Source organism: Mobula hypostoma, chromosome 16 (assembly GCF_963921235.1).
Source record: "Mobula hypostoma chromosome 16, sMobHyp1.1, whole genome shotgun sequence".
Taxonomy (NCBI): domain Eukaryota; kingdom Metazoa; phylum Chordata; class Chondrichthyes; order Myliobatiformes; family Myliobatidae; genus Mobula; species Mobula hypostoma.
In genome coordinates, this window is record NC_086112.1 from 18,886,294 (window position 1) to 18,906,057 (window position 19,764).

Consider the following 19,764-nt stretch of genomic DNA (forward strand, 5'->3'; position numbering starts at 1 on the left):
CGGCCAGCAGCAGATGTATGTCCTCGGGCAGTTGCTCTAGGAACGCCTGCTTAAACATGAGGCAGAGCTTGTGTCCTTCAGCCAGGGCCAGCATTTCGGTCATTAATGCTGATGGCGGCCTGTCTCCCAAACCATCCAGGTGCAGCAAGTGGGCACCTCGCTCGCGCCGTGAGAGGTCAAAGGTCCCTAAGAGCAGTGCTTTGAATGCTGCATATTTGCCTTCTTCCAGGGGTGACTGTATGAAATCCTCAACCCGGGCAGCTGTCTCCTGGTCAAGGGAGCTCACCACGTAATAGTAACGTGTGGAATCAGAAGATATCTGCCGAATCTGGAACTGGACTTCTGCTTGGTCAAACCACACGCATAGTCGCAGCGTCCAGAAAGTTGGCGGTTTTAGCGAAACTACATGAACAGATGAAGAGTCGATCATCTTTGGTCCAAATCTCGTTTGGACCGTCAGGGTCACCAATGTAGCAATGTGCTACACACAGAGGTAGAAATAATGACATGCGCCACTGGCTTTTACGCAGTTCCGTTCCCGCCCTCTCCGCGTGGAAATGACATCAGAGGTGCATTACAAAAGTCTCTTCCTGCGCACGGGCTTTCTCCCCTTGCTGGTGAAGAAGAAGGCCCAACGTCATTTTGGGGCTGGCCTCTCTGTCGACGTGCACGCCATTTTGTGAGCCAGTTCGCCTGCGTAGAAAGTGGGTCGCCACAATATATTAAATACAAACCCTATTTCCAGAAAAGTTGGGATATTTTCCAAAATGCAATAAAAACAAAAATCTGTGATATGTTAATTCTTGTGAACCTTTATTTAACTGACAAAAGTACAAAGAAAAGATTTTCAATAGTTTTACTGACCAACTTAATTGTATTTTGTAAATATACACAGATTTAGAATTTGATGGTTGCAACGCACTCAACAGAAGTTGGGACAGAGTTAAAAGAAGATTGAAAAGTGCACAGAAAAGTCATGCTACTGTGACAATTATAGCCACCTGAGCTCGGGAGTACTTCGGAAAACCATTGTCACTCAACGCAGTCCGTTGCTGCATCCAGAAATGCAACTTGAAACTGTATTACACAAGGAGGAAGCCATACATCAACACTATGCAGAAACGCCGGCGAGTTCTCTGGGCCCAAGCTCATCTCAGATGGACCGAAAGACTGTGGAACCGTGAGCTGTGGTCAGATGAGTCCACATTTCAGCTAGTTTTCAGTAAAAACAGGCATCGAGTTCTCCGTGCTAAAGATGAAAACCACCATTCAGATTGTTATCAGCAAAAGGTGAAAAAGCCAGCATCTGTGATGGTATGGGGGTGCATCAGTGCCCACGGCATGGGTGAGTTGCATGTATGTGAAGGTACCATTGACTCTGAGGCGTATATTAGGATTTTAGAGAGACATATGTTGTCATCAAGGTGACATTTCTTCCCGGGACGTCCATGCTTATTTCAGCAGGACAATGCCAGACCACATTCTGCACGGGCTACAACAACATGGCTTTGTAGACACAGAGTGCATGTGCTTGACTCGCCTGCTGCCAGTCCAGATCTATCTCCTATTGAAAATGTATGGCGCATCATGAAGAGGAGAATCAGACAACGGAGACCACGGACTGTTGAGCAGCTGAAGTCTTATATCAGGCAAGAATGGACAAAATTTCCAATTGCAAATCTACTACAATTAGTATCCTTAGTTCAAAAACGATTAAAATGTGTTATTAAAAGGAAAGGTGATGTAACACAATGGTAAACATGCCTCTGTCCCAACTTTTGTTGAGTGTGTCGCAGCCATCAAATTCTAAATTTGTGTATATTTACAAAATACAATTAAGTTGGTCAGTAAAACTATTGAAAATCTTTTCTTTGTACTTTTGTCAGTTAAATAAAGGTTCACGTGAATTAACATATCACAGATTTTTGTTTTTATTGCATTTTGGAAAATATCCCAACTTTTCTGGCAATGGGGTTTGTAGTTAAATTAAGTAAGTAGTGCAAAGACAGGAATAAAAAAGTAGTGAGGTAGTGTCATGGGCTCAATGTCCAATGAAGAAATTGTTCCTGAATTGCTGAGTGTGCACCCTCAGGCTTGTGTACCTCCTTCCTGATGAGAAGAAGGCAGGTCCTGGGTGGTGAGGGTCCTCAATGATGGACGCCGACTTTTTGAGGCATCGCTCTTTGAAGATTTCTTGGATACTATGGAGGTTAGTACCATGATAGAGCTGACTAATTCTACAACTTTCTGCAGTTTACTTTGATGCTGTGCAGTACCACCCCCACTCTCCCCATACCAGCCAGTGGCACAGCCAATCAGAATGCTCTCCATGGTACATCTATAGAAATTGTTGAGTCTTTTTTTTTTAGGTGACATACCAAGCCTCCTCAAGCTCCTAATATAGCTGCTGGCTTGCTATCTTTATAGCCGCATCGATAAATTGGAACCTGGTTAGTTCCTCAGAGATATTAAACCCAGGAACTTGAAATTGCTTACTCTCTCCGCTTCTGATCCCTCTATGAGAGTTATTGTGTGTTTCCTCATCTTACCCTTTCTGAAGTCCACAATCAGCCCTTTGGTGTTAATGACATTGAGTGCGAGGTCGCTGCTGCAACTTCACTCATCTAGCTGGTATATCTTCTTCCTGTACGCCCTCTCTTCACCATCTGAGATTCTGCCAAATTTATAGATGGCATTTAAGCCATGCCTAGCAACACAGTCATGGGTGTAGAGAAAGTAGAGCAGTGGGCTAAGCTCACATCCCTGAAGTGTGCCAGTGTTGATAGTCAGCGAGGAAGAGATATTATTACCAATCTGCACAGACTGTGGTCTTCCGGTTAGGAAGTCAAGGATCCCGTTACAGAGGGAGGTACAGAGAGCTGGGTTCTGTAGCTTATCAATCAGAACTGTAGGAATGATGGCATTAAACACTGAGCTATAGTCAATAAATAGCATCTTGACATTGGTATTCCCCAAGTGATCCAAGGTTTTGTGGAGGTCTAATGTTGACCTGTTGTGGCGATAGACAATTGCAGTGGGTCCAGGTCCTTGCTGAGACAGGATTGATTCTAGCCATGACCACCGCCTCAAAGCACTTCATCACTGTAGAAGTGAGTGCTACTGGGCGATGGTCATTTCGGCAGCTCACGCTGATCTTCTGGGCACTGGTGTAATTGTTGCCCTTTTGAAGCAGGTGGGAACTTCCGACTGTAGCAATGAAAAATTGAAAACGTGCTCGAACACACCTGCCAGTTGGTTGTCACAGGTTTTCAAAGCCCTACTGGGTACTACATCAGGGCCCACCACCCTGTGGGCATTCACCCTCCTGAATGACAACCTGACATTGGCCTCCAAGACAGAGACCACAGGCTCACTGGGTACTACAGATATCCTCAAAGCTATAGTTTTACTCTCCCTTTCACAGTGAGCATAAAAGGCATTGAGCTCATCTGGGAGTGAAATATCACTGCCATTAATGCGATTAGGTTTCACTTTATAAGAAGTAATGTTCTCCAAACCCTGCCAGAGTCGATGTACTTTCAATCTCGCTTCAACCTCGCTTAGAATAGACTCTTCACCCTTGATATAGCCCTCACAAGTCGTACCTGGTTTTCTTCTACAAACCAGGGTCATCATATGCAAATACAGGTTTCCCCCGCCATCCGAAGGTACAGCGTTCCTATGAAATGGTTCGTAAGCCTGAATGTCGTAAAGCAAAGAAACAATTACCATTTATTTATAAGGGAAAATTTTGTGAGCGTTTGCAGACCCAAAAATAACCTACCAAATCATGCCAAATAACACATAAAACCTAAAATAACAGTAACATATAGTAAAAGCAGGAATGATATGATAAATACACAGCCTATATAAAGTAGAAATACTTTTCCACAATCATTGCCGGCACTGTTCTCTGTAGTGAAAATCTCATGCAAGCGCTGTTGGCAAAAACACTCTCTCCAGTAACCTTTAAGCTATGAAGCTGCCAAATCATACCAAATAACACATAAAAATACACAGCCTATATAAAGTAGAAATAATGTATGTACAGTGTGGTATCACTTACGGGAATCGGGAAGACAGCTTGCCGAGCACACTGATGATGGTGTGTTAGGCTGAGTCGTCGGAGGCTGGGGTGGTGTACTGACCCCCATCCTCCGGGCTGCCAACCAATACCGATCCATGAAGCATGCAGGGGTACAGCGGTGGCCGGGAGGCACACAACACATCTTTAAGAAAAAAGCCGAAATAAATATGCTAATTAATTAGGTGCCACCCGCCACGTAATTGTCGGCCCAGATCAGAGGCAAATCACCTCTGATCTGAGCCGACATTTATGTGCCGGGCGGCACCTAATTAATTAGCTTGTTTATTTTGGCTTTTTTCTTAAAGACTTGCTGTGTGCCTCCTGGCTACGCTGCATTCTCCGCAAATTGGTATCTGTCCGTGGCCTGGGGGTTGGGGTGGTGGGACACTGGGGTGTCATCTCATCGTCTTCTGTTTCTAGGGCAGGCAGGTCATCTTCTCCTATGACTGCCCGCCTTGATGTTGAAGGTCGAGGTTCGTCATCTGCTGTGGTTGATGTGGAAGGCTTGCTTGACTGCTGAGCCTCGCGCATTTTTAGATCATACAGTTCTTTGTAAGGACTCAAACCATCCTGCAAATATGCCCTAAACTGATGTACCCTTTCAAAATTAAAGTCGTACTTTATCATTGCAGCGAAAATCTCACGCAGTTGCCTCATGTTCAGTTCCTGGACGACTTCACTTTCGCTACTGAATTTGGTTTCGATTGTTATCATTTCCTCTTCCAATTGCATCAGCTCTTCATCTATCAGTTCTTGGTCATGGGATGCCAAAACCTCTTCAACATCATCTTCGTCAACCTCCACAAGCCAAACTCACTTTGTCCTTACTTCGTTCACCACGATCGAAATGCTTAATTATGTCTAGTTTTATGCCAAGTGTAACACCCCTACGAGCTCTTTTAGGCTTTTCCGATACTTTAGAACTCATCTTGCTAACGGCTGCTCACAGGCACGTGTTTAAGCAATGCCGGCTAGAATGCCGTTCTGAATCCAGGGGAGAGCGGCTGTTCGGGGCGCGCGGTGCGCTACTTTTATCGCGCGCTTATTTTTATCGCGCGCTGATTTTTTTCGCGCGCTGATTTTTTTCGCGCGCTGCCTTTCTTCGTAACAGTGAAAACACCTGTTAGCGAAAACAAGTACTAATGTAGGTCTTTCGTAACAGTGAGGTTTCATAAAGCGAACGTTTGAAAAGAGGGGGACACCTGTACCACAAATTTAGCCCTCAGCAAACTACAAACCTCTTGGTTTATCCATGGCTTTTGATTTGGGTATGTGTGGTATGTTCTTGTCGGCATACATTCACCCACACAGGTTTTAATGAGGTCGGTGACTGCTGTGTCATACTCATTCAGGCTCAAAGATAAATCCCTGAATACAGTCCAGTCTACCAATTCAAAGCAGTCCTGTCAGCACTCCCGTGCCTCCCTGGTCCATACCTTCCTGGTCCTCACTACTGGTGCGGCTGTCTTCAGTCTCTGCCTATACTCAGGAAGTAGAATACAGCCAGGAAGGATCAGATCTTCCAAAGTGTGGGCATGGAATAGCATGGTAAGCACTCTTGTTTAATATCTACCACAATTTAGACTGCATGCCCGTAAACAGTTCCCCTATCAGCAAGATATAATTAAAGTTCAGACTTTTACTTCACCTCATGCACTTCTAATGAGAAATAATAACAATCCAAATAATGGTGATGCTTAGCCAAATGAAAATCCCTGCAAGAATAATTTATGTTCTCTATTTTACAGTAATGTTTACATTTTAAAATCATTTAAATGCTATTAAACCAGTGATTATATTGCAATCTAATCAGAAGAAGAATTCTTTTAAAATCATGTATTTAAGTTGTTTTGATTTGGTGCTTGTTCTCAGTTTGTCATTTTAAATATAAATACCTTGCTATCTCGCTGCTTCCTCTAGGCTTAATAAATATTTTAAAACTCTCCATAGACTGCTGTGCAGATTCAATATATGGTTCCGCCATCGCTTATTTAGTTATGAGATACAACATACTCTTTAATGCCCATGGTCATCTGAGAATAAGGATAACCAACTTCAAACCAAGCACAAGACTCATGGTCTACGGGACGCAGCAATCCCTGCCCTGGACTGTGAATGCTTACAGCAGACACTTCAAAATACTGGAGAGATACTACTAATTCTGAATCTAGAATCTCCAAAATCCAGTAGTAAGGCAAGAGAACCACTGTTAACACCCAGCGCCAAGATGTCATTACCATCATTCAGGCCCCCATTTTAACTCGGTCAGCTTTGTTGGAAATGATCTGAGGAAGCCCTTAGGATGCTTCTAGAATAGAAAGCAAGTTTTATGAAGATGGGTTGGGCAAACTAAGGCTTTTCTCTTTGGGCTGGAGGATAAGGCGTAACTTGATGGAGGTAGACAAAATGATAAAAGGCATTGATCAAGATGGCAACTAGAGACTTTTTTCCCCAGAGTGGAAATGGCTAATATTAGGGGGCATAAGGTTCTTAAGGTTGTCATAACCGGGAGGTGGTAGTGGGGATAAGCTCCCACTACCTATAAGGTGCTCCAAATGGCGTGCGTCTCTAACAGTCTCTGACAATCAGGCCCAACTCTTGGCCTTCATGTGTGGCTTAGCTACTAGGCCTGCAGAACTGTTTCTACTGACAAGAGAAGGGGCAAAGGCAGACCACTGGTGCCTCAAAACCAGTTGCTTTGGGCAGGTTGGGCTCGTCAGCCTTGGATGGCAGCCCACCTAGGGGAAGGAAAACTCTGATTTTAAACCTCCACTGCCCTGCGGCCATACCCACCCATGGGAAAGGCTTCGGGAGTAAACCCCGAGGAAGAAATCCGGAGCCGGGGTCCCTAAGGCAGCTTGATGTTGTTTACAACTTCACTCTGGCAACCTCTGCAATGATACTGGTGCCAAGCTGTATTGGCACTTGCCCTTCCCTTGGACTACATCAGTGACGTGGAGAGGGGGAACCCACTGCACGGGCAGTAGCCGGTTCTTCAAATCTTCCTGCCCCGGCTTGTGCCCTGGAGAGGACACAGTCCACCAGAGGCCCAAACCCATGATATCCTGGGATCAATGGCTACCAACTACTAAGGGACACCCTTTGGGTTGGGAGGAGAGTAGAAGGGGAGGATGCTAGAGGTAGTTTTTTTTTCCCCACACAGAGAAAGGTAGGTATCTGGAATGCACTGCAAGGGATAGCGGTAGAGGCTCATACATGAGGGACATATAAGAGACTCTTGGATAGATAAATGGATGAAAGGAAAATGGAGTGCTATATGGGAGGGAAGGGTTTGATTGAACACAAGAGATTCTGCAGATGCTGAAAATCCAGAGCAAGACACAGAGGAACTCAGCAGGCCAGGCAGGATCTATGGGAATAAATAACATTTCGGGCGGAGACCCTTCATCAGGACTTGATGAAGGGTTAGATTGATCCTGGATTGGGTTAAAGTGTCAGCACAACAGCATGGGCTAAGGGCCTGTACTGTGCTGTACTTAACTATGTTCCAAAAGTTGAAATGTGTAGAGACACAGAGCAACATTTGCACTACTCCTAGGAATTTGTGGCCCATTTTCACTCAAATTAGCAAAGGAGCCTTTGAGGTGGCAGTGAAATCTGCCGCTTTGTGCATCAGGAGTTCACAGAAGTCTGGTGTGTTAGTGCGCTTCTCTCAAACTAACCATCCACTGGCCTGACAATTACATACTGTCCCACCTATAGTAAATTTGTGGGTAACATATAAGCTGCATCAGCTATCTCCAAACTCACATACTGTAACTTGATGAGATTCTTAATCCCAAGGGACTGTCCAACAAGGAAAAGGTTTAACTAATTAGGAACTAAATTGCTCTAATTGTTCACATCATTCTTGACTGACAATATATCTTCAATATACTGTTATAAACCTTTTGAACTACTAAGGAACTTGCGATATTACCACAGTAGATTCCAGTTAATTGGGCCTTCGGTTAAACGGGGTAGCCTCCTATTTGGGATAACTCTTAAAGGACCAAAACAAATCAAGAATATAGCCAGGATTCCCTTCATTTATTTGGGACACTGTGCTGTTTAATTGGGGCAGAAAACTGTTGCCAAATATCTTCTAAATAGTGTCAGTCACCTGCACGTCGTATGGTTTTTGTTACTCATGATTAGCGAGTCATAAACAGTAAGACAATGCAGAACCGTCTTGCTCTCCTTGGTTTCAAGTTTTCAGACTTGGAGTTGCCAGAAATGGCTAGGAGTGAAAAGGAAACTATTTCACTACTTGAACAAGTTAGGAACTGTGAATAATTTGAAGGTATCAACAATCATCTTGAGTGTTACAATGATTTGGAGGATGCAATCATTGAAAGCATTGTATGAAGGCAGTCCACTATCTGATTTTGTTTACTTACAGTCAATCAAAAGTACACGTCAGCTTTCACTGAATGAATCATTTTGTTGATAACTGTTAGGAACTATTATGACAGTTTCATAGTAAGGTACTGGCTTAGGTAGTGGTCCAATTTATTCTCCAATTCATTTAACTACATTATTTGTTATTTAGTTAGACAATAGTTTGTCTTTTTTATGCCTTTTTAAATATTTCCATGAAACCTCAGCTAATTGTGGCAGGCACTGAACTGGGCCAAAATGTACTAGTCCCAATGAATCCTAATTAACTGGAATCTACTGTAGTTACTTTTTGGTATAATTTGTGTCTTTATAAATAGAGACATTTGGCTGAATGATTAGAGCAGTTTTACCTGTTTTTCTTAAAGCGTGAGGATAATGTATGCACCCACTACAATTAGATCTCAGTCCAGCTCAGATGGTCCTCTGATCTTCACGTAATACGAATATGTTTAATGATTGAGAGAGTGTTAATTGTTCTAATTTAATCACTTTTATTGGATACAGAAACCAGATGAAAATTGGTTAAAATCCCAGACATAAGCAGAGTGAAATTTGAAAAAGCAACCAATGGCCAATAAAAGAATTTAAATTTAATCTCTAAATGAACAGATGAATCACAATGCAAACATACACTTCCAACTGAACATTGGTTGGTGGAATAAAAATATAAGAAATAGAATCAAGAGTAAAACCATTTGGCTACTTTTGCTTACTCTACCACTCAAATAGTCCCGTATCAATTCCATTATTGTTCTCTAAGTCTCTGGTTACCATCTCCTTAATAATTTCTACCACACTGCAGCAATTTCTGCCACATCGATTCAAGCTAATTAGTGTATGGCTTCTTGTTTTCTTTGCCCTCCTTTCATAAATGGTGAGATTAAATTTGAATATGCTGAGTTAGTCACCTTGTATAAAAGTATTGGATTTGTTCCAGAGTTAATTGTTGCAGTTTAATATAATTAATTGTGAAACATAATAGCTTAAAGTAAGTTCACCAACGCAGGAGTGAGAATCTCTCAAAGCCAGTGTAACAGCACAAAAAGCTTAACATTTAGAGAATAATGAATGATAAATCAAATATATGACCACTATATGTGTTGATTATGTAATCAGTTCCCATAGATCAACAGCAACATTACATGCTTTATTTTTGTTCAGATTTAAAGATGTTTTCAACAATTAACAACACATACAAAATACTGGAGGAACTCAGCAGGTCAGGCAGCATCTATTGAGAAGAGTGAAGAGCTGACATTTTGGGCCAAGACCTTTCATTCCTGAGTCGTGATGAAGGGTCTCGGCCTGAAACGTCAGCTCTTTATTCCTCTCCATTGATACGGTGTGACCTGATGAGATCTTCCAGCATTTTGTGTGTGTTGCTCTGGATTTCCAGCATCTGTAGATTCCCCTCTGTTTTCAACAATTAACAAGTGCTCCCGTTTCTGATTGTGAACATGATTGGTTGTAGTGGTAGAGCTGAATAGATCTGGAATTCATTTGGTCCTCTGCTGCTACGTAAAAACAAAATGCTCAACAATGGAAGACAACCAACCAGACTTAAATGATGGTATTGGATAAATATTCTGGAGTTCATTTGCTTATCACTGAAGGCAAAGAAATTCGAGGGTAGAGGCTGTAAATTATGCAATAAATCCAGTAAATTTACTTTATTGTTTAAAATGACCAAATTACAAAACACTTTTAAACATTTACCTTATCAAAGCATTCAAGATACCAATTCTAAATAGTTCAATAACTTTAATTTGTTTATTTACAGATTTTGTTCTTGTGTTCTATTTTTAATGTTTAGATAAGAAAGCAGAAATAATTAACTATAATACAACTGGAACAGTTTTGCAAAGATTTTTAAAAATATTAATGCATAATAGTACTTAATGAGAAAGGATGATTCTTGCTCTTTACCGAAGACTTAACCTTCCCCCATTCTACTCATACCTACTAAATAATTAATTGTATCTTTGGTTGCTCACATTAAAGGCTGTCAGACCATCAATGGCTGGTGGTACTCAGTACTCTGCACATTTAGCTAGATTGAAGTAAATGAACAGAGTGTGTGAGGTGAGTACACTGGGCATGCTCATGTGTTTAGTATTAGCTCCTAAAGAGAAATCTCTCCCCCAGTATGTTGTGGAGGCCTAACTCTGGCAGCTTGGGCGATTAAAAGTAACACATCTAATTTCACTATTAATTGTAGATGTGTGGGACACAAGCATTATTTATTTTGTCTCATTCTGCCTTTTTTCCGTTAGAATTGGATGACTGCAGTTCAGTTCCTCCCCATCTAGCCACAGCTCAGATGCTCAGCCTTATGGACAATTTAAGTCTCTTACCCAATACTTTGCCAATGTTCATTCAGGTTCCATTCTACTGAACCTTCAGAAGCATCCAACAATTTTCTTATTTATTTCCCAGTATTTTCTTCCATCTTTTTAAGAAGGAATGCCTTGTGCTTGTATACTATTCAAGAAGCAGTGATAGTTCTGCAGTACATTACCAAGCAGACAGTTCGCACGTGCAAGACTAGAGTTGGCAAAATCTCTCAAGAACACACATACCATATGTCAATGCTACAGATTGGAACATCGATTCTCCTTCAACCACCCCTTTGACTTTGTAGACGGTTGGAAAGAATTAACTAACTTGCTTTAACTGGGCTGTAGGAGATGGTTAAGTCAAAGCTGGAACAAAAAGACTATGTAAGCATTAAAATACAATGTAAATTCAACAGAAAATGCTGGATGAACCTAGGAGTTCGGGCAGCATCTATGGCCTTCATCAGGGTCTCTTACTGAAATGTCAACTATTTATTCCTCTCCATAAATGCTGCTGACATTTTGTGTGTGTTACTCCGGATTTCCAGCATCGGCAGAATCCATTCTGTTAATGTAATTCCAAGTTTTATGATGCTGTAACTTTAAGTTGTTCAAGGTCTCAAGTAGTATTTAATATGATGACTTTTTTAAAAAGTTATTTTTGGTAAATACCTCTATATATAGGCCAGATGTCACCCCTTCCATAAAATGCATCAAAAAATCTTCTCTGTTCTTAGCCACCACTCATGTAGTTTGAGTACTTTTCATGTTTTTCCATTTTATGGTGACAAATGCAGGCTTTTGGTTACGTGCAGGTTTTACGTTTAACTATACATATATATATAAATTGCACTGATAACAAAACTTTAAAAAACTTGGGTCCTCAATCAGATCCAAATAATTGATCCATTATACATCACAAATCAATAGAATTGCTTTTGGTAAAGATACAAATGTGTAGATCATCAAATGCAGAAATTTACATTGCTGTCATATTTTTAAAACATACAAAGTAATTTATTTTGGCCTCATAAATTGTACATTCCTCATCATACACTTGTCTCATACACAGTTCATTCATCAATCACAGTTATGTTTTGGTCCTTGTCCTCAAAACTTCTTTCAGTTCTGGACCCATTAGACAGTGTTTCAGCAGCTCTTGGAGGTTTATACAGGAAATAAGCTGCAGTGATGGCAATAATGCTGAACAGTTTGCAGGGTGCACCTGGAACAAATCACACCAATTTAGAATATGATGACATTCTATACCACAATCTACACTCAGGAGCCACTTTACCTCTTGTACCTAATAAAGTGGTCATTGAGCGCATGTTCATGGTCTTCTGCTGCTGTGTTCAGAGATGCTCTTCTGAATACCACTGTTGTAACACTGGTTATTTGAGCTACTGTCGCCTTCCTGTCAGCTTGACCCAATCTGACTATTCTCTGACTTCTCTTGGTGAACAAAGTATTTTTACCCACAGAACTGCCACTCACTGGATGTTCTTTGTTTATTGCACCATTCTCTGTAAATACTAGGGATTGCTGTGTGTGAAAAATCGCAGAGGTCAGCAGTTCCTGAGATACTCAAACCACTCTGAGTGCATCTTATGGATTTTGGTCTGCTGATCATGAAAATCAGGATGAAACTTCCCTATCACACACCATTTTTTCTAAAATTGCCTATATTTGTTATTTCAGTTCATACATCAAGTCAATTCAAATGTTGCCCACAATGTAAGCTGAAAAGTGCTCTATCTTGTCCAGACATGCCTGGGCAGGACAGGATTTAGAAAGGCTATAAATTTCTGTGAAGAATTTTGATATTTGAGACAGATGTTTACTGAAGCCAGGATTAAGGAAAGCGTTTATGTTGGTCCACAAATCAAACAGGTCATCAATGACAGGCAATTTGAAGAACTTCTAGTGGGACCAGAGGGAAAAAAAATTGCAAGGAAGGCATTCAAGGATGTTGCTGAAAATTTTCTTGGCAACTACAGAGCACCAAACTACATGCAGCTGGTTGACAACGTGCTTCAAGCATACAAATCATGTCACTAATGATTAATTTTCTGCATTCCTATTTAGACTTCCTTCCTGTGTATCTAGATGTCAGTGACAAGTATGATGAAAGGTTTCACCAGAACATCACGGTCATGGAAAAATGGTATCAGAGCAACTGGAATCTATCAATGCTGGCTGATTATTGTTGGACATCTAAGCGAGAAGCCTTAGACACTGAGTACATCAGAATCATCAAGAAAATATTTTTAGCTTAGTTGAACTATTGCAAAGCTTCAGCACCATTATGCAATTAAACACTTTATATTCAATAAAAGTTAAATTCTTCTTTCTCCAAATTCCTATATGATACAAACTATATGTGTTCAGCTTCAAATGGTCTAACATAACCAAAATAAATATTATGAGGAAGTCACACTTTTGAAAAAATTTGTTGTTCAGTGCAATCTTTCCAAGGACAAAGTCACTTAAACCACATTGCTTCTCCATTCTGATGTTTGTTCTGAACAATAACTGAACATCTATCTACATGCTTTTACACATTGAGTTGCTGCCACATAATTGACTGATTAAGTATTTGCATTAATAACCAGGCGTGCAGATATAATCAAGTAGCCACTCAGCGTGGTTTCTCTTGCTAAATTGCAGATTAACTGATGTTCATCACACTTAAGCTATCTACTTAGCACATCCTATTCATGCATGCCAAGAAGTGTCTTCTGGAGCCGTGGTGACCATCTCCAAATAAGGAGGTGTGCAATTAGGGTTCAAAAGAAATTCCTACAGACAGACAGTAGTGAATATTTGGAACAGTGGGACTCTGGAAGTTCAGCCACACTGCATATTCAGAACAGATATCAATAGATTTTTGGATATTAAGGTAACCAAGGTATATGGGGAAAAGTGCAGAGAAATGGCATTAAGATAAGCGACAAACATGAGGAAATCTGCAGATGCTGGAATTTCAAGCAACACGCATAAAAGTTGCTGGTGAACGCAGCAGGCCAGGTAGCATCTATAGGAAGAGGTACAGTCAACGTTTCGGGCTGAGACCCTTTGTCAGGACTAACTGAAAGAAGAGATAGTAAGAGAAAGTGGGAGAGAGAGGGGGAGATCTGAAATGATAGATGCCTTATTAATATTTCTTATTCATATTTCATATTATTAATATGTTAATATAACAGTTAATAATTTAGATTGAAGATACTCCATTGCTTACTCTCCCAGTTGTTGACTTCTATTCAAATTATCTAGGCCACTCAGCCTTTTCCATTCCTATGTCAATCACAGTTTTGTCATATCAGAACTTTCCAACCCTTGTAACCCATTCTGTAACCTTTTCAGTATCACCACACTTTTTCTATAATGTACTTGCCAGAACTGTACTCAGGCTGAGGTCTAACTAGTATTTACCCAGGTTTTGCATGGCCTCTTTTTTCATATATTCAAAGACAATTATCTGAGATGCCTTCCTATCTATTTTCCATATTTCTTTTTGTATTTCCTTGCACTTGGCTGTTCAAGTCCATACTGGCTCTTAGAGCAAATCCATCCGATTTCCCATTCTTCCATAAACTTTATTGCAACTAATTCTCCCAATGCCATTAAAGCTCCTTTATTTTTCCATTAGCTACCTATGCCAGAGGATAACTTAATGCAATGACCTGCACATCTCTGAGATGTAGGAGTAAATTTACATGGTTATTGGGAGAACAGGCAATGATCTCCACACAGATTCCTTGAGTCAATTTTCACAAACAGCAGAGCATGTGGTATTGAACGTCACGGAACTCCACTGCACACAGCTCTCCTGTTTCAAAACTTACAATGATCTTTACTTTTTGCTTCCTCCCTATGTTGAGAAAACCTAATCTCAAAAACATAATTTTGTCTTTTAAATGTCCACTCTCAAGAGCCAGAACATTGTCACATCTTAAAAGTTTATCCTTTTTTTAAAACTTAATCTCTCTTTTATTTCTGAAATTGAATGAGTAATGCAGGACTTTAGTTTTATTAGCTGTCAACTTCTCAACTGATGTTAATATTCTTCAACTACAAACCATATAAGCAATTTCCTGTCTTCAACTGCACATAATCAAGTTTATCTTGTCCTGGTCACTCAGTTTACACTAGTTTAAACATCACTTTAAATACAACACTGGCAATCCATTCTAATCTCAAGAAAGAAACTTGTTTGAGTTTCCATATACATGGACATAACCTTTTCTAATGATGATTCAACTCAATGAACACCGAAGTAAATCACCTTTTTATTGAAGTTCACAATTTAATTTACGTTACACTAAAAATTGAGTGAAAAAAAATTACCAATTGCCATGATTAAATAGGACATTTTTGGGTTGTCATATATCCAACAGGCTCCTTGATTGTTACATTCATCTTGATTCCAAAGGACACAGGAGTAATCAATTACTATCCCAAAAATAATTGGTCCTGGAATGGCACCTGTAAGTAAGTTAAAACAATATTCAATGAAAACAGAAAATGCTAGAAATATTCAGCAAGTCAAGCAACAACTGCGGAGAGAGAAACACAATTACAATTCTGCATCAGAGTTTACAACAGACTCCTCATGTGTGACAAACCCTGCATTTCAAGCAGCCCTAGCAGCTTAAATAACTAAAGAGAATTTTTTTTATGACTGAACATCCATTCCAATGCATAAAAAAAGTGTTTTGCTTGCCAAAAGATGAGGAAATTATTTCTGGATGGAACATTTTGTCATCCAATTTCAACAGTGAACCGTAAATACAAAATAATCTGCAGATGCTGGGGTCAAAGCAACACTCACAACACGCTGGAGGAACTCAGCAGGTCGGGCAGCACCCGTGGAAACGATCAGTCAATGTTTCGGGCCGAGACCCTTCGTCAGGTCAGGGTCTCGGCCCGAAACGTTGACTGATCGTTTCCACGGATGCTGCCCGACCTGCTGAGTTCCTCCAGCGTGTTGTGAGTGTTGCTCCAACAGTGAACACTTTCTCCTTTCCATCTCCAAAATAAATTTCTGCCTAACAGCAGCTCTGGTACTTCCTTTTTTTTTAATTTTGTTTTTATTTGGATAAGGAATTCACAATTATCATGTACTTTTTTCACACATATAACCTTTTCCATTTTTTTATATGTATAAAACTACAATTATTTATACATTCTTAAGTACACATTGAGATGATATAAAAGGAAAATAAACATTTAAATAGATAATTATGTACTGTGGTAAATCTAACCTATTAGGCTAAGTAATGAAATTAGTTGTTAAGAAAAATGGTAATAATAGTTTCCATACAACCCTTCTGGACCATTTCCACTGGTCCAAAATGTTGCATACAAGCCTATATACCAACCATTGTAGGTGTTTATATCCCAATTTGTTCATGCTTGTTCCTGCCCGCAGACATAATTATCCAATCCCTATGTACTTATTTACTTAATTTTTTCATTTTTTTTTATCCCTTTCCCAAATCTTTCCCTTTACTTGTGTTAATTCTCTATTTTCCAAAAAAAAACATTTAGACTAGGGGTGTTTACGTTAGCAATATTACTGTGTTGATGAGAAGAGCAATATAAATCATTAGGAGAGTCATCTAAAGTCTGCTCGCATTGGGGTTATATATTCAATCCATTTATTCCAGATTTGATAAAATGTTTCTTTTTGAGTTCTCAGGGAGTAAGTCAACTTTTCCATTTTAAATATTTCCAAGATAATTTCGTACCAATCTTCTAATGTAGGTGGTATTGGATTTAGCCATTTTCTAGTGATTGATTTCTTACTTGCCGCTAAGAGGGCCTGCAGCAACTTTATATCTTCCTTCTGTTCAAGGAACAATACATGCCCCAAATAGAGCGTCTCAAAGTTCAGAGGTATCTGGGACCTAAGTACCTTAACTAATGTTCTATGAATACCTTCCCAAAATAGACTTAATTTAGGGCAATCCCAGAAAATATGAAAATGATTTGCCTCCTTGGAGCCGCACCTTCTCCAACACATCACATTTGTATCTTTATATTTTTCCTGATATGGGGTCTTGAAGCATCTTATAATGTTTTTCCAACAATGTTCTCTCCAAGTCAAAGAATTAGTCGAGGACCATTGAAAGCTGCAGATTTTCCCCCAAGCCTCCTCTGAAAGTACCAACCCCGCTTCTTTCTCCCACTTCTCTTTAATATACAGTGTATTTACATTTTTAGCATGGGAGAGTGCATTATATAGGCGAGAAACTGATTTACTAGGTATTGAACTGCAAGCCGAATTCAGAATCTTGAAAAATTCTAATTCTACTTTTGATAGGTCTGTATATCTATAACTCTGGTTAACATAGTTTCGTATTTGAAGGTACCTAAAAAAGTCATTATGTTCTAGGCCATGTTTGTCCTGCAGGATTTGGAAACTTTGTAATACTCTTTTATCTATAAATGAGAGGTAGGTTGTAAGACCTTTCTTTATCCATAGCTCAAATCTTTTATCTCCTCTGTTGGGAAGGAATTCGGTATCATATGCACACTATCTAAAGAGTTTTAACATGTTATTAATTCCACATGAATTAACCACCTTCTGCCATACTTTTAATGTAAGATTTATCCAAGCATTATTAAATTTTTCCAACTGGGCCATCAATCCTTTGTCAGCTATTGAGGCCTGAAGAGAAAAACTGTCAACTAATCCAAATTCTATTTCCTTCCATCTAGCCTTATATTCCCTATTACACCAATATAACAGAGGGGTTATCTGTGAGGCATAAAAATAATTTCTCAGGCAAGGAAGAGCCATACCTCCTCCTTCCTTCCCTAACTGTAAGGTGTTATATCGAATTCTAGGTTTCCTTCCTTGCCAAATGAAGCGGGAAATCCATTTGTCCCATTCCCTGAATTGATTATCATCCACCTCCACCGGTAAAGTACAGAAAAGATACAATAACCGAGGAAGAATATTCATTTTTATAGTATTTATCCTTGAATTTAAACTTAAAAAGGGGATAAGATTCCATCTATGCATATCTGCTTTTATCTCTGAGATTAATGGCCCATAATTTACCTGTGACAGTGTTGAAAGATCCTTCGGCAGGGTTATTCCTAAATATTTTAATGATTTAGCTTCCCACTTAAGATCGTATGTATCCTGCAATTTTTTGGAGGGTGTATAATTTAGGGACATAACCTGCATTTTCTTTACATTTATTTTATAACCTGATATTTTCCCAAAGTCATCCAACAGTGTAAACAATCCTATAAATGATTTTTCTGGTTCACTCAGATAGACCAAAACATCATATGCAAATAACGCCACTTTCTGTTCAATCCCTGCCACCTTGATACCTTTTACGATTTCGCTCTGTCTTATTAGTTGGGCAAGTGGTTCAATATATAGCGCAAAAAGGAGAGGAGAAATTGGGCATCCCTGTCTAGTGCCTCTCTCTAAAATGAAGGAGTCAGAGAGGTCCCCATTTATCTTAATTCGGGCTGTAGGGCTGTCATATAGAGTCTGAATTACTTTAATAAACCTTTCTTGAAAGCCGAATCTTCCTAACACTCTGTATAGGAATGCCCAACTAACCGAATCAAAAGCTTTCTCAGCGTCCAATCCTACTACCATTGTCTCTATCTCGTTCTTATTAACCTGTTCTAATATGTGCAGAGTTCTCCTTATATTGTCCTGTGTTTGTCTTTGTTGAATAAATCCAGTCTGGTCTAAATGGATTAGGCCAGGTAAAAGCTTTTCCAATCTGCGCGCTAATATAGATGTAAATAGTTTGTAATCTAAATTAAGAACACTAATTGGCCGATAATTGCCACACTCTAGTTTATCTTTACCCTCTTTAGGAATAACTGAAATAATCGCTTCTCTCCAGGAAGGTGGAGTTTCTCCTCTCTGCAAGATCCAATTAAAGGTGTTAAGTAGTAATGGGGCTAACCGTGCCTTCAGGGACTTGTACCACTCTGAGGTAAACCCATCAGAACCCGGGGACTTTCCAGCCTTTAACCTAGAGATGGCCACGTTCAGTTCTTTGACAGTTACTGGTTCTAATAAACTTTCATTTTGTAAATCTGTAAGTTTAGGTAGATCTAAAAAATTCAATACACTGTCTATATAGGGCTCATTGGGGGCCCGGGGTTGGGAGTACAGCTCTCGGTAATATGTTTCAAACTCTCTTGAATTTTCCCTATTGTACTCTCCACAAGCTTTGTCTTTGGATTCTTTATTTTATGAATTGTATTTTCTGCTTGTTGTTTTCGTAATTTATATGCTAATAATCTAGCTGATTTACCTCCTACTTCATAATTCTTTTGTCTCAGGTAAAGAAAATTTCTTTGAGTTTCCAACGTATAAATATCATCAATTTCACTTGGCAATTTCCTAATTTCCTGTTTTCGATTTGAATTACTTTTGTTGCTATCTACAACTTGAAGTTGTTTTAATTTAGCTCTGGTACTTCCATCTAGGAGATAAGAGTATTTTCTAATTTTTAAAAACAGATAATTTCAAGAATCACGTATGATCACCAATTTGTGAGAACTGTTTCATTCACATCCGTTGTGAAATGAATGAAGATTACCAATTACATTCCAGGCAGTGTTCTTTCCATAGGAAGAATTTCAAATTAAGTTTATTGTCATATGTCATTATGTACTACCCTGAGATTCATTTTCTTGCAGGCATTCACCGTAGAACAAGGAATACAATAGAATCGAATGAAAAACTACACACGAAGACTGACAATCAATGGCAAAATAAGATAAACTGTATAAATACAAAAACAAGTAACAATTTTTAAATATATATAATTAAATAATAGTGAGAACACGAGTTGCAGAGTCTTGGAAGTGAGTCCATAGGTTGTGGAATCACTTCAGTGTCGAGGTGAGTGAAGTTATCCATGAAGAAGAACTAGATTGGTACTGTTC

The 19,764-nt window shown here is 39.5% G+C and overlaps 1 protein-coding gene across 2 annotated transcripts in view; it reads right to left on the minus strand.

Annotated features, from left to right (window-relative positions):
* Positions 1 to 9,004: 9,004 nt before the first annotated feature.
* The window catches only part of LOC134357262 (solute carrier organic anion transporter family member 4C1-like), an 87,412-nt gene continuing 76,652 nt past the window's right edge, over positions 9,005 to 19,764 (minus strand). Inside the window, exons 11-12 of one of the 2 annotated variants that reach the window (XM_063068604.1) lie at positions 15,175 to 15,312; positions 9,005 to 12,049 (exon numbers count right to left, since the gene is read on the minus strand). In XM_063068604.1, the coding sequence (XP_062924674.1) occupies positions 11,898 to 12,049; positions 15,175 to 15,312 (290 nt within the window). In that variant the 3' untranslated portion in view covers positions 9,005 to 11,897. The remainder of the gene's footprint in view (positions 12,050 to 15,174; positions 15,313 to 19,764) is intronic. The other variant, XM_063068603.1, reaches the window with a different exon arrangement.